This window comes from Crocuta crocuta, unplaced genomic scaffold (assembly GCF_008692635.1).
Source record: "Crocuta crocuta isolate KB4526 unplaced genomic scaffold, BGI_CrCroc_1.0 scaffold127, whole genome shotgun sequence".
Lineage (NCBI taxonomy): Eukaryota > Metazoa > Chordata > Mammalia > Carnivora > Hyaenidae > Crocuta > Crocuta crocuta.
Window position 1 is genome coordinate 4,904,775 of NW_027532008.1, and position 15,742 is coordinate 4,920,516.

General features: G+C 44.3%; 1 protein-coding gene across 1 annotated transcript in view; it reads right to left on the reverse strand.

Moving 5' to 3' along the window:
• The window catches only part of NIPAL3 (NIPA like domain containing 3), a 43,576-nt gene that overhangs the window by 23,289 nt on the left and 4,545 nt on the right, over nucleotides 1–15,742 (reverse strand). Inside the window, exon 2 of the mRNA XM_077775845.1 lies at nucleotides 743–811. Within this exon, the coding sequence (XP_077631971.1) occupies nucleotides 743–811 (69 nt within the window). The remainder of the gene's footprint in view (nucleotides 1–742; nucleotides 812–15,742) is intronic.

Consider the following 15,742-nt stretch of genomic DNA (forward strand, 5'->3'; position numbering starts at 1 on the left):
CCCGGGGGGGGGGGGGGGACTTGGCCCAAGCATGGCCACAGCCTGTGTTCTGGAAGTGTGGACTCAGAAAGTGGGGTGGTGACTAAGGAGAGCCAGGCAGACGTGCTGACTTGGAGGACCATGGAGGCTACATGGGGGACCGTGGTGGGGGCTGTGGAGAAGCAGATGTGGAGGCAGGGATGCAGTCTGTAGAAAGAAGAGCCTGAACCAGACAAGTGGCTATGAGATCGTGTGGCCTCAGAAACACACAGAAACACTCCCGCAAGCGCGTGTGCCTGGAAGCCCAGACGGACCGGGTGCCCAAGCGTGTCGACGTCCCTGCTCCGGGGAAGGCGGGGGTTCACCGCGGCTAGAGACGGGGTGGCACTGGCAGAGTGCAGCCAGAGTGCTGTGGGACTTGTCCTGTGCCTGGGGTCGCAGTGCAATCCCGGGGCCAGATGTGAGAGCAGGCAGCCGCCAGCCAGCGCCACGGCCAAGGGGCTCGGCTCCCACAGCAGCTGCCCCAGGGCCCCCAGGGATCCTAGGTAGTGGTGGGTGCTGTCATCAGAGTGGAGGGGTGATGGGGTGAGGACATGGGGCCAAAGGATCAAGAGAGATTCTGGAGCCACCCACAAGATGGTCGTAGACCCAGCCTAGGAATGGCGTAGACAGAGGCCCACATGTGGACCCAGCGGCACACCAGACACCCGCTGATCGGCTGTGTCTCTGCTGCCAACAGTGTTGGTGACGGACACTTGCTTACCTGCAGGTTGAGCGCGATGCTGACCACAAGGTGCCCGAAAATTGCCAAAAGGGCGCCGATCAGGTTCTCCTGTAAGGAAAGTTCACGGGAGCAGATGTGAACTGGGTCTACGCTAAAGGCCCCAGGGCACGTCTGAGGTCCCGCTGTTTGCTGTCCCCAAACAAAACCAGGAAAACATCCCCCACAAAGCCACACCCCTGACCTTCTACTGGAGTTTTACTACTCAAGGTCAGTGCGGCTGCCTTGCTGGTTTACAAAACACTGCCCTGAGCTGGACACTTCCAGAAAGCAACGTCCTTTGTCCACTGGTCATAATGACCTGATAAGGCCTGAATCTGCTCTGCTATTCCCTTAATGGATCCACTCCCTGCACTCTTGTGTGGGAAAGCAACATTCAGAAATCAGAATTTACAAGAGAAACACAGGCAGGAATACGATTTGCCATTTTATCAGTGGATTCGTCAGGTTGCCAGAGGGGGTCTCAATGAGACTTAAAACATTTTTTTAATGTTTATTTATTTTTGAGAGAGAGACACACACACAGAGTGTGAGTGGGGGAGGTTCAGAGAGAGAGGGAGACACAGAATCTGAAGCAGGGTCCACACTCCGAGCTGTCAGCACAGAGCCCGACGCGGGGCTTGAACCCACGAACGAACGATGGGATCAGACCTGAGCCGAAGTTGAAGGCTTAACTGACTGAGCCACCCAGGCGTCCCTCAAAGAGACTCTAAACTGGCTGATGTGCTTATGGCATTTTTAATTATTTCATTTTTAAACATTTAATCTCCTCGCTTTAAGAGTAAGGTTCAGATTTCTTGGCATGGCATTTTCTTTTAATCTTAAAAGACGATCACCAAATATACATTCATTGTAGAACAATTAGGAAATAGAAAGAAATGATAGGAATGGTAACAATCACAACACAATGGAAGGGCCACCTGTAAGAATAAACCCAGAGATAACTACTGCAGACATTGTGTTCTTGCAAACTTTGTTCTTGTAAACTTCTTTCTGTCCATAATTTAGATAGGAATGACAAGGTTAGTTCGTTTTATAAAAATAAGACTATAATGTGTTTTATAACCTATTTTTACCTAAGGTGTTATAAACACGTTCCCCTGTCAAGCATATTTAATTCACCATTTTTAATAAATACCAAATAACTCATCATTTGCATGTGCCATACTTTATATCATGACTTCTCCTTTATTGATTATTTAGGGTGTTTCCTTTTCTTTTTTTTTTTTAACACGCTGTAACTGAATATCCTTGTACACGCATTTTTGTGCATTGATGAGGATTACCTCCTTGGGATAAATTCTTAGAAGGGGGACTTCTGGGTCAAAGGCTACTTGCCTCAGAATTTAAGCCACATTGTACTCTGTCCCCAGCCCACCCTCCAGTGTTATGTTACCACCCAACACCAAGGAATGTTCTATCTTAGCCAAATATGAATCCTCCCTCCCCAGGATGGGCCCTTCCTTCCTTCCTCCCTTCCCTCCTTTCTTTTTTATGTTTATTTATGTTTGAGAGCAAGAGCAAGCATGAGCAGGGGAGGAGCAGAGAGAGAAGGTGACACAGAATCTGAAACAGGCTCCAGGCTCTGAGATGTCAGCACAGAGCCCGATGTGGGACTCGAACCCACAAACCGTGAGAGCATGACCTGAGCCAAAGTCAGACGCTTCACCGACTGAGCCACCCAGGTGCCCCTGGGGTGCAAATCTTGAACAGAGTAGCAGGAGCCCTGAAAGAAGGCTGGGATCACTGTTGCCCAAGGTCAGGCCTGGGAAAGCCAGGCCCCAGGGGCCATCCTGGTGCCTGGAACGTCCCCAAGCCTGCTTCTCTAGCTCTTCCTTCCATGCTGGGAGCAGCCCTACAGTCTTATTTGCTTAAGAGTTGGTTTCTATTGCTTGCCCCACAGAGCCCGAGTCCATGCCTCATGGAACGGAGTTTGGGAACATGTTTATAATGAGTCCAACTCCTAGTAAACCTGAGTGTTCATTTCTTCAAGGGATGGCTTTTGCAGACACACACAAAAAAGGCTATCTGCATTACATTGATTTTTTAAAAATTGTATTTGTTAGGGGCGCCTGGGTGGCTCAGTTGGTTAAACATCTGACTTCAACTTGGGTCATGATCTCACAGTTCATGAGTTCAAGCCCCACATCGGGCTCTCTGCTGTCAGCACAGAGCCTGCTTCAGATCCTCTGCCTTCCCTCTCTGCCCCTGCCACACTTATTCTCTCTCTCTCTGTCTCAAAATAAATACACTTAAAAAAATGATATTTGCTATAAAAAACAGATTCACAAATCTAGTTTCTTTTAAACAAAATCTTACCAAGAAACATTTCTTACACGTCTAATAAACTGCACTTAGGAATATAACAAACGAATGTCTCCAATATTCCAGTGCTGTTTACATACAATAAATTCTGTTGTTCCTTCCAATTTAAAAAGCAAATTACAGAACTTCTGCTTCCAGCACAATGGAGCAGACCTAATTTTCTCCCCGTTTCCTGCTGTATACACCTGGAAACGCGGGATGTTACACGTAAAGCAAACATGAGACAACTCTGAAAGGTGGAGAGGAGAAGGCAGACCAGCCGGGGAGCTGGGGGCCCGGGGAACGACATGGCAGCAAGTTCCCTGGGTTTTCTCTTCAGCGCACATTGCTCAGATCTGAAGCTGAAGAAACGGGCCACCTGGGAGTATCAATGGGTGGAGACAAAACAGCTCTAAGAAAAGCCCATGCTCTCTAGTCAAAGACCAGAAGATGAGCAGTCAAGCAAGGCAGAAAACTTTTACTTTCTTATTAAAAAAATTTTTTTAACATTCATTTTTGAGAGAGACAGAGTATGAGTAGCAGAGGGGCAGAGAGAGAGGGAGACACAGAATCGGAAGCAGGCTCCAGGCTCTGAGCTGGCAGTCAGCACAGAGCCCGACGCGGGGCTCAAACCCACGAACCGTGAGATCATGACCTGAGCCGAAATCGGACACCTAAACGACTGAGCCACCCAGGTGCCCCAAGACAGAAAACTTTTATTAGACAACTGCTGTATTCCAAATATCACAGGAAAAATAAAACATAACCCCCCCACCCAACCCCCAATACCAGCATAAGCCAAGTAGGGAGCCTAGATTTCCAACCTTTCATGGTTATAACAAGGCACCTTAACTCACATGCTGGGATTCTCAGACAAGGTCAAGGAGGGATCTGGGGTCCAGTGATGAGGCACAGAGTGAGAAGAGCCCGCATGGCGAGCGTGGACTACTATCCCCAGCCGGCAGCAGGGGAGCCCCCTTCTCCTACTGGCTGGCGCCCGTGGAGGCCTCATGGGGCGGCAGGCTTTTGCCATTACACTCTCACAATTATACTGTCCCAGAGTTGGGGCCACCATTTCCAGTAAACTGGGATGATGGCTGCTAAACATTTCTCTCATCTCTGTACGCCACAAGTCCCATCGAGAGGTGGGAAGTTTTCTCCCCACCATTTGAATCTGGGTAGGCCTTGTGAGCCACGGAATGAGGTAGAAATGGGGTCTGGGACTTCTGGGCTCAGGCCTTATAGCTTCTTCTTTTGTACAGAAGGAAATTCAACCACTGTAAAGAAGTCTAGCCTATCCATAAGGAGGGACGGGTCATGTGGAAAACCAAACAGACATGCGAGTGGGCCCAGTCGACACCAAGAGAAGAGAGAGGCCCAGCTATTTCAGCCAACTGCCAGCTGAGTAAGCCACCCCTGCTGAGGCTCCAGATGGGAAGGGTGCCATTTTGGATTCTCCAGTCCCGGCCCAGCACCTCAGATGCCCAAATCTGCCCTGCCCAGATTCTCTGTTTTTAAAAAATACTTCATTGTGGTAAGAATACTCAACACAAAATCTACTCTCTTAGCAACAATTTAAGTGTACAATGCAGTACTGTTAACTATAGGCACAACGATTTCTAGAATTTGTTCATCTTCCATAATTGAGACTTTATGCCTGTTGATTAGCAAGTCCCATTTCCTCTCCCCGCCAACCCTACAACCACTATTCTACTCTCTGATTCTGTGAGTGTGACTATGGTTGACAGCTCATCTGGGTCGAATCATGTAGTATTTGTCAGTCTGTGATTGGCTTACTGTCTTAGTGAGTGTGGGCTGCTCTAACAAATACCACAGACTGGGTAGCTTAAACCATAAGTACTTATTTCTCACAGTTCTAAAGGCTAGGAAGTCCAAGATCAAGATTTTTGCTGATTCACCTGCTTAGAGGTCTTTTCCTAGTTTGCAGACAGACACCCTCTTGCTGCATCCTCACATGTCAGAGAAAAAGAGAGAGAGAGAGAGAGAGAGAGAGAGAGAGAGAGATGAGAGAGAGATGATCCCTCTGTGTCTCTTCTTACTGGGGCACTAATCCCATTCTTGAGGGCTCCACATTCATGACCTCATTATCTCCCAATGGTCTCACCTCTAAAACACCACATTGGGGATTAGAACTTTAACATATAAATTTTGGCAGGGGAGGGGGAGTGGGGTGGGGTGATGACAAACATGTAGCCCATAGCATTTATTTTAGCATTTTTTCCTCAAGTTTCATCTATGTTGACAGAGATTGCAAGATATCTTTCTTTTCCAAAGCTGCATAATATTCCATTGTATGTATAAATCATACATGTTTTCTTTCTTCATTCATTTTCAATGGACATTTAGGTTATTTCCACACCTTGACTACTGTGAATAGTACTGCAATCAACACTGAAGTGCTATTATCTCTTTTACATCCTCATATCAACTCTTTTGGCTTCTGTCCAGATTCTTGACCTATAGAATTGTGAGCAGTAAAATGGTTGTTGTTTTTTAAATTTAGGTTTCTAGGTGGTTTGTTATGCAGCAGTAGCTAACTGATACACTTCCTTAGTAAACCAAGGTTGATGAATGATCCAGGAATTTTTGTCTGGGACTCAAGATCAATATCCCAGATATTCACCAACAGATGGCTTTCACCTTTCACCTGACTTGAGTGTATATGATTCTACTGCTTGATTCCCCTCCCCGGTTTCTTTGCCCAGTTAATGTCTTCTCATTTTAATGCCTGACTTTAGATGTTCTTTAAGGCCATTCTATACACCTAGCATACCTTTATTTAACCCATCATTACCTTTTTTATTGAGGTAAAATTCACAAATCATAAAATTCACCATTTTGACCTTTAAAATTATCCCACACAGTGGTTTTTGGTATATTCACAATGTTGAGTGATACTTTCGAAAACAGTGGAATAGAGAATTCCAGGGACCCATCCCTCCAGAAAAACAGCGAATGAGCTGACAAAACCCATCAGAATCACTTTTTTTAATACAACTCTGGGGTCTAGCCAAAAACACGTAACAATCAGAGGAAGGCATGGTGAAGAAAGAAGCCGTTGTTCTATGGTAAGAGAGCGCTGTGGCATTTTAAATAGCCTGCCTCCTGTCCCTTACAGCCCAGATCTGTGGCAGCCACGAGGACACAGAGAGAGTGATATAGGAACCTTATATTTTTTAAAAACGGTGGTTGTGGATTCTGACCTGTCTGGTGATCCCTGAACGATTGGCACACGGCTTGTCTTTGTTTTGTCTGACTTTAGAGCCTTTAAAGGTACAAGTAATGGCTGTGTAACAGCTTGGGGCAAGGGACAGCAGTCAGGAGGAGCAACAGACAGAAGGAAAAGCCTGGGCAGGAAGAGTGTGGGAAAGGAGACACACAGAGGATAAGGGCTCTCTGAAGCTTCCACGTCTACTGGGGAATCAAAAAGGCCATGCATGTAGGCAGGGCTGGATGCGTGCTCCAAAAAAGCCTGAGAAAACACTAGCCTTCAGGCTGCAGGCTGGGTGCAAGCAGGGGGCAAGGGCTAAGGCAGAGGGGTGCACGGTCTGGCTAAGCGTCAGAGGGCCCCAACGCACAGCCGATGTGTGAAGACTGGGAGAATGGGGGGAGGTTTTTTTTCCTTTTTTCCTTTTTTTGGCCGTAGGTGGTTAAGGAAACTGTCAAAACACAAGGTGACCACCTAACAGAACAGACTTCATCAAGCTGCACATAACAGAGGACTCGTGGACTTTCAAAAAGAATTTAGAAAAATCACGCAAGTGAGCAAACACTACCAAACCACAACAAGCACCAATAACAAACAGGGGAGGGGCACACAGCTGATTTCTACAGCTGCAGCACAATGCTCGAAATGTCTGCTTTTCATCAGTGTTGTGCCGCCGCACGACTCTCTAAATCCCAAGCATTTCCCCCATCCCCCCAAAGAAACCCCAAACCCACGAGCAGTCCCCCTCCATTCCCTGTCACCCCAGCTCCTGGCAACCACAAATCTACTTCCTGTCTCTGTGGGTCTCCCTGTTCTGGACATTTCATGTAAATGGACTCCTACGCTATGTGGTCTCCTGTGTCTGGTTTCTTTCACTGAGCATAATGTTTTCAAGGCTCATGTGTTAATAACACGTACCAATGCTTCATTCCCTTTTATGGTCAAATAATACTGCATTATGTGGATAGAACACAGTTTGTTATATCCAATCCAATCACCAGTCACTCCTGAGTTATCTCCACTTTCTGCCTATGGCAAATAACGTTACTAACATCCTTGTACAAGTTTTTGTACCAACTTGTATTTTTGATTCTCGTGGGTATCTATAGTGACTATTTTCACTTTGGGGGGACCTGGCAAACTGTTTTCCATCGTGGCTGCACCTGTTTACATTCCCACTGGCTGAGGACTCCAATTTCTCCACATCCTTGCCAACACTTGTTATTTTTCTTTTTTAAAAGCTGATGATGGGGCGCCTGGGTGGCTTAGTCAGTTAAGTGTCCGACTTCGGCTCAGGTCATGATCTCACAGTTCGTGGATTCAAGCCCTGCATTGGGCTCTGTGCTGACAGCTCAGAGCCTGGAGACTGTTTCAGATTCTGTATCTCCCTCTCTCTCTGCCCCTCCCTTGCTCATGCTGTGTCTCTGTCTCTCAAAAATAAGTAACCATTAAAAAAAAAAAATTAATGATAGGGGCGCCTGGGTGGCTCAGTCGGTTAAGCTTCTGACTTCAGCTCAGGTCATGAACTCATGGTCCCTGAGGTTGAGTGTTGCGTCAGGCTCTGTGCTAATAGCTTGGAGCCTGGAGCCTACTTCTGATTCTATTTCCCTCTCTCCCCAACCCTCCCCCATTCATGCTTTGTCTCTCTCTATCTCAAAATTAAATAAACATTAAAAAAAATTAATGGGAGTCATCCTAATGGGAATGAAGAAATATCTAATTATGGTTTTCATAATGCAGTTCCCCATGATAATGATGTTGAGCATCTTTCCACATGCTTACTACCCATTTATCTTCTTTGGAGAGATATTTGTTCAAAAACTTTGCTTATTTTTAAAAATTGAAGTAAGATGCATATAATATAAATTGATCATTCGCTAACCTAAAGAGTACAAGTCAGTGGCATTTAGTACATTCGCAATGTTGTGCAACCTTTGGCACACATTAAAAAATTTTTTTTTTAGTTGTAAGAGTTTTTTATATATTTGGATACAAAACTTCTGCCCAATATATGATTTGCATATGAGGGGCAGAGAGAAAGGGAGTCACAGAATCCGAAGCAGGCTCCAGGCTCTGAGCTGTCAGTACAGAGCCCAATGAGAGGCTTGAACTCACAAACCACGAGATTATGACCTGAGCCGAAGCTGGATGCTTAACCAACTGAGCCACCCAGGCGCCCCGCGAAACACATTTTTTAAGACTACAGCTGCCACAGAGAGTGACTTAGAGAAGTCACTGGATCTGGGCAAAGTAAACTGAAAACCTTCAGGAGAGGATTCACCATTCTAGATGCTGTTTAAGAACATTAGTGATTCATGCAAAGAGATCAAAATATCAACATTAACAGGAGTTTGGAAGAAGCTGATTCCTATCCTCATGGATGACGGTGAGGGGTTCAAGACTTCAGTGGACGAAGTCACTGCAGATGTGGTGGAAACAGCAAGAGAAGGAGAATGGGAAGTGGAGCCTGAAGATGTGCCTGAGTGGCTGTGACCTCATGATACAACTTGAATGGATGAGGAGTTGTTTCTCATAGATGTGCAAGGAACGTGAGAGAGTGGTGGATGGACTCTCCTCCTGGCGAAGATGCTGTGAAGATTCTTGGAATGGCAACAAAGGATTTGGAACATTACATAGACTGAGCTGATAAAGCAGCGACAGGGTTTGAGAGAATTGACCCCAATTTCGAAAGAAGTCCTACTGTGGGTAAAATGCTATTAAACAGCATCACAGGCTACTGTGGCATCTGTGCGAAAGCAAGAGTCCATCCATGCAGCAAATGTCACTATCATCTTATTTTAAGAAATTGCCCCAGCCACCCCAGCCTTCAACACCCGCCACCCTGATCCGTCAGCAGCCATCAACAGGGAGGCGAGACCCTCCACCAGCAAAAAGATTGTGACTTGTTGAAGCTCAGATGACAATTAGTATTTTTAAGCAACAAAATATTTTTAAATTAAGGTATGTACTTTTTTTTCCATTAAAACATTTTTTGTAAATGTTTATTTTTGAGAGAGAGACAGAACACAAGCAGGGGAGGGGCAGAGAGAGAGAGAGAGACATGGAGTCCGAAGCCGGCTCCAGGCTCCCAGTTGTCGGCACAGTGCCCGACGTGGGGCTCGAACCCAGGAACCGTGAGATCATGACCTGAGCTGAAGTCAGACGCTTAACTGACTGAGTCACCCAGGTGCCCCTGTACATTGCTTTTTAGACACAATGCTATGACACACGTAATAGACTACAGTATAGTGTAAATATAATTTTATGTGCACTAAGAAACCAAAAAATTCATCTGACTCACTCTACTGGAAGTCACTTCGTTGTAGATGGTCTAGAACCAAAATTTGCAACGTCTCAACGTGTGCCTATGTTTCCAAGAGTTTTATAGTCTTAGCTCTTACAGTTAGGTGTTTGATCCACTTGGAGCTTATTTTTTGTATATGATAGGAGGAAGGAATCCAACTTCATTCTTTTGCATGTGGATACTTGGCTGTCTGTGCATTATTTGTTCAAAAGACTATTCATTCCCCACAGAGCAGTCTTAGCACACTTGTTGAAAATATGTTGGCCATAGATGTGTTGGTTTATATCTGGACTCTGTTTTGATACATAGGTCTGTCCTTAGGTCAGTATTACATTACTGTAGCTTTGCAGTAAGTTTTGAAATAAAAAAGTTGAAATCCTCCAGCTTTGTTCTTCTTTGTCCAAGGCTGCTTTGGCTATTTGGGGATCCTTGTGTCTGCATATAAATTTTAGGATAAGATCGTCTCCAGGTAATTTTTTAATTGAAAATTTTTTTCTAAATGTTTATTTGTTTTTGAAAGAGAGAGAGATAGAGCGCAAGCAGGGGAGGGGGCAGAGAGAGAGGAAGACACAGAATCCAAAGCAGGATCCAGGCTCTGAGCTGTCAGCATGGAGTCCAATGCAGGGATTGAAACCATGAACCACGAGATCATGACCTGAGTCGAAGACAGATGCTTAATGGACTGAGCCACCCAGGGGCCCCTCAAGGTATTTTCTAATTTCCCCTGAGATGTCTTCACTGACCCATTGGTTATTTAGGAATGTGTTGTTTAAATTCCACATATTTGTGAACTTCCTACTTTATTATGAATTTCCTTTTGTTATTGATTTCTTACTTTATCCATTGTGCTCCGAGAACATACTTTATCTGATCTCAGTCTTTGATATTTATTGACATTTGTTCTATGGTTAATATATGCTGGAGAATGTTCTATATGCACTTGAGAAGAATGGGTATTTTGCTGCAACTGAGTGAGACGTTCTATAGATGTTGGTTGGGTCTAGTTGGTTTACAGTGTTGTCCAAGTCTTCTATTTGCTTGCCAGTAGAGGTACTGCTAGTGGGGTCCTGAAGTCTCCAATGATAACTGCTGAACTGCCTGTTTCTTCTTTCCATTCTGTCAATTTTTGCTTCATATATTTTGGAGCATATATTTTATTATTGTTATATCTTCTTGATAGATTGACTCATTTACCATTATATAATGTCCTTCTTTGTCACTCATAATAATTTTCATCTTAAAGTCTATTTTGTCTGATGTTAGTTTAGCCAGTTCAGCTCTCTTTTGGTTACTGTTTGCATGGACTATCTTTTCCCATCTTTTACTTTCAATCTTCTTTTGTCTTTGAATCTAAAGTGAGTGTCTTGTAAATAGCATATACTTGGATTATGTTTCTTAAAAAAAATCTATACTGCTAATCTCTCCCCTTTAATTGGAGAGTTTAATTCATTTACATTTAATGTAATTACCAATAAAGGATTTCTACTGTTTTGTTTTCTATGTTGTATCTCTTTTTTTGTTCCTCAGTTTCTCCATTACTGTCTTCTTTTGTGTTAGATATATTTCCTAGTGTACCATTTTAATTCCCTTATAATTTCCTTGACTATTTTTGAGTTATTTTTCTAGTGATTATAGGATCACTATAGGATGTATAGGATATATACATACATAAGTAATGTATATTCAAGCCTGTGATAAGGCATTCATAATTGCAGTTATATGTACAAATATTATAGTAAATATTTGTATCATATAAGTAAGATACAGTATATTTTATAGTATACTATAGGCAAAGATGCAGTAAAATTAACAAGATTTCAATTTCCCCAACCCTTTCTGGATATATCAGGTTAACCCAATGTGCCTCTAAGTGAAAACTTATCAGCATAATTGATAATGCCTTTTTGGTAAACGTCACAGAAATTGTTGAGGAGGGACAAAATATGCCACCCCAAAATATGTCATTTTGGCATACTGATTATTTTGAATTCAAGTTGCTTAAGAAATAGCCAGTACAAAAAGGATACTCTGAGGCCCCATTTGTCCCCCTGAAAGTAGGAAATAAGTCTCTATGCGGAAGGAAGAAAGACATCCTTATCATCAGAGATAGGAAATTTAGGACCAAGACGCCTGTACAAGCAAAACTTGTTACTATCTCACTAATTTACTACTCAAAGCCCAAACCAATTCTTATCAATTCTTCACAAATTTATCATTTGTCTAGAAGGTATGAAAATTGCCAGCTCCAGTTACTTCTTTGGGGCCCCCATATGTATGAAATTAAATTGTTCTCTTGTGGATTCTATCTTATGTCAATTTAATTATTAGACCAGCCAAAGAATCTACAAGGATAGGGAACCTGCATTGTGAAAGCCAAACAAATCCTGTGGTAAATTAAGTGTATATTGTACATTGCTTTGAAAGAAAATGAAAGTGGCTCTCCTCAGATTGTTAGCTGGTAAGTCAATAAAAATAGTTTATCACTATATGATTTTTTTTAGCACAAAACTTAGAAGGAATTGAAAGAATTTAGGGATGCTGCTATAACAATATTCCTCCCATTCCTTCTGTGAACAGGTTCTCAGCACTTCTAGCTATAAAACCCCAAAGCAGCAACAGAACCGATGCTAAAATCTGTCCCTTTCTAGCAATCAGTAATATCTGTCTCGAATATAAAAAAAAGTCCCATTCTTCCCATTCAGATATTCATTCTTTTTTTATTAATTTTTTTAGTGTTTACTTATTTTTGAAAGAGAGAGAGAGAGAAAGTGATGGGCAGAGAGAGAGGGAGACATAGAATCTGAAGCAAGCTCCAGGCCCTGAGCTGTCAGCACAGAACCCGAAGCAGGGCTCGAACTCGTGAACCGTGAGATCATGACCTGAGCCGAATTCAGATGCTTAACTGACTGAACCACCCAGACGCCCCCAGATATTCATTCTTACTATGTTATTTTATGCTTAAGAATTATTATAAAACTTAATATTACATTAATCAATTGCTTTCATTCAATTGTGTCAATAAAAAGCTTCTGGATTGATAAATAAAAAGCTTCAGTATTTCTGAACCTGTTCAAAAGAAAGTCAGAGGCCCAAAATGGAGCCACTTAGGCCAACTCACCAAACTGGGGCTGAATACCTCACCTAACTGAAATTCTAACCTCCCCCAGAAATGTAGTCCTATTTGGTCAGTCAGGAATCTTCTGGTCAACACCAATAAAGTACTGTCACATGGATACATGTCTCTATCCTCCAAAGGAAGACGACATAATCCACCTAATAAGACCTTTTTGTCCCCAAAGGTCACCTCACCTGAAATGGTCCTTTTTTCTGTTCATAACTTTCTTGTCTTGCCCTTAAAAACCCTCTGTAGCCCTTTGCAGCTCCCCTCTACTTGCTAGATGTGATGCTGCCTCATTCGTGAATCAATTAATAAAGCCAATTAGATCTTCAAAATTTACTTGGTTGAATTTTTGTTATTTCGCAAACCTTACGTCAAAGGAAATATGAAAAAGTGAAATTTGATTCCATATTTTACATTCTTTCTTGTAGAGAAGTATAAGTGTCCATATAATTTTTAAGTGTTAAAACACAGACACTGTTTGGGGACAAAATTCTGTGGGGGAAACATCGGGGAAATAACAAAGTTAGGGAGAGACAGTAATGATGTAAAATTTCTGACTGATACAGAATAGCTTGTTCAGGGGCGCCTGGGTGGCTCAGTCCGTTGAGTGCCCGCCTCTTGATTTTGGCTCAGATCACGATCCCAGGGTCATGGGATGGAGCCCCGGCAGTTTCCACACTGAGCGTGGAGCCTGCTTAAGATTCTCTCTCCCTCCCTCTGCCTCTCTCCCTCCCTCCACCCATGTGCACTCTCTCTCTCAAAATAAAAAAAATAAAATAAAATAAAAAGAAGAGCTTGTTCTGAAGGCTGATGGTAGATACCCAGTGGGATTTACATCTCAGGGGCTATAAAAAAATACTAGTATTAAAATGTGCCAGAAATGACATACTTTGCAAATATAAACTTATAAAACAAGTTTTAAGTCTTAGATGCCAACCAAAGGAATGAGTGGGGAAATACACGGTGTTTCTTTAGAGGGTCAAGTTTGAAGACCTCAGAGGAAGCCCTTCATTAAGTGTAGCTCATTTAAGCTACAGAGCAAGGACCTCAACCCCGAGAAGGCAGAGATTTGGGGGCCAGGCAGGCACTCAGCCCGGAAACTCAGTCTACCTAGGCTAACGATTGGTGGCTGAAAAGAGTTAACTGGCCACACTTCCACAGCAACTGCCTGGGGCAGGTAGGACACAAAAGGACTCTGGCTCTGGCTCCCACAGCACCTCCCAGCTGCCTTATTTCCTTTATGGGGGACAAAGGGGAGCTGGAACCAGGCTCTGGGAGTTGTGCAGAAAGTGGAAACCACAGCGAGGGCTTTGAGGGCTTTTCAGAGGACATGTGGGGACCATGTGGCCACAGGTTCAAGGGCAGGCTGGGGGATTTGCTTCACCTCCTCACTAGCTGGGTCAGCAGTGCCTCTCTCTCAGCTGGTGCGTAGACTTCCCGAGATAATGGAGAGAAAGCACTTACCTCGGTAACTTAGAATTAGGGTGAGCCAGAGGAGACTGCCACTATTCAGCCACTTGGATCTATACAAAATGGTAGTTTCATATGGTTCAACCTGTAACTGGTATGTGTGGCTCGGTCAGTTAAGCGTCCAACTCTTGGTCTCAGCTATGGTCATGATCTCGCGGGCTTGTGTGTTCGAGCCCTGTGTCAGGCTCTGTGCTGAATGTGGACCCTTCTTGAGATTATCTGTCTCCCTCTCTCTCTGTCCCTCCCCTGCTCATGTTCTCTCTCTCTCTCTCAGAATAAATAAACTTAAAAGTGTTTTTTAAAAATTACAAAACTCACAAGGATGACCAGTCTAAGCAGCAGAAACACAAGGCTAAAAGGTTACTATGATAATCAACGCCGGTATTTAGGGAGTATTTTTATATACACACATTAGGTGCGGCGTGAAGCCCTTTCCATGCATTGCCTTTGGGCCATAACCAACCTATGAAGCGTGTACTGTTAGGAGTCCTATGTTCAGCACATGAGTTGGAAGGACTTTACATCTGAAAGAAGTAAGGTCCAAAGAAATGCAGTAACTTGCCAGAGGTGGGGATGAGGTGGGGACGGGTGGCTCTGTGTAGCTCGAGGTCTGACTTCCAGTCTCCTAGCTGGTAACTACTCCTCTGGGCTACCTCCCGTTGTGTTTTCTGACATGTCCTTCAAAGGTGGCCCAGTAAATTAGGAAGAAAACAACCCCAATGTGAGTGCTACCTTCCCACTAGTAACATACGCAGCTGGGGTTTCTTTTAAAAGCCATTTCCACAAGTATATTAATAATCTCCATGCATAATAACTGGCTACACACAGACCTGGTTAGGAACAGCGCAATATAATTACATGCCCTTCCATCCAGGCATTTCAAAGGGCTTCATCAAGGTTAATTATGTCCCAAGCCCTTGTGAAGTGGTGCTTGGTTCGATTTTCTGAGGATTGAACTTGAACGTCAGGCAAAGACATTGCCACCGGCCCAATGGTTCCCCAGTTCCCCAAGGGTTCAGCAGTGTCTGGCGCGAGGTGACAACCAGCACAACTCCTGACATTCAGTCCCATCTCCAAACCTCGGAGCTTGAAAACTGTAAAATGGGGGCGTCTGGGTCTGCTGGCAGGGAGGGAATGAGGGGCGGGGCCTGGGTGGCTTCAGCTTCTGGATGAGCCATCGCGTTCCTCTTTCGCGGAGGAGCCACGCCAGGCGTGGTCACAGACGTTATTTGAAGTGGGAAGTGTGCGACAGGTCCCTGTGGATGGCTAACCCAGAACAGGGATTTGACCCTGGGCTCAGTGACTCTGTCCCAGACTCAAACAGCCTCCCACTGAGGGGCAGGACTGCCTGGTGGTGGCCTCAGGCCGGTATCTTCACCTGCCATTATCTTTGGTTCTTGAGTTCCTTTGCACATGATGTCGGATGGGGATGATGTCGCTGAGGCAACACCTAATTGGCTCCCAACTGGCTCTCGACTTCACTGGGTTCACTGGGCAGAGTCCGCCAAGGTGGAAGGGGTGGGGGGAGGCAGGGGCCATCCTCATTTTTAAGGC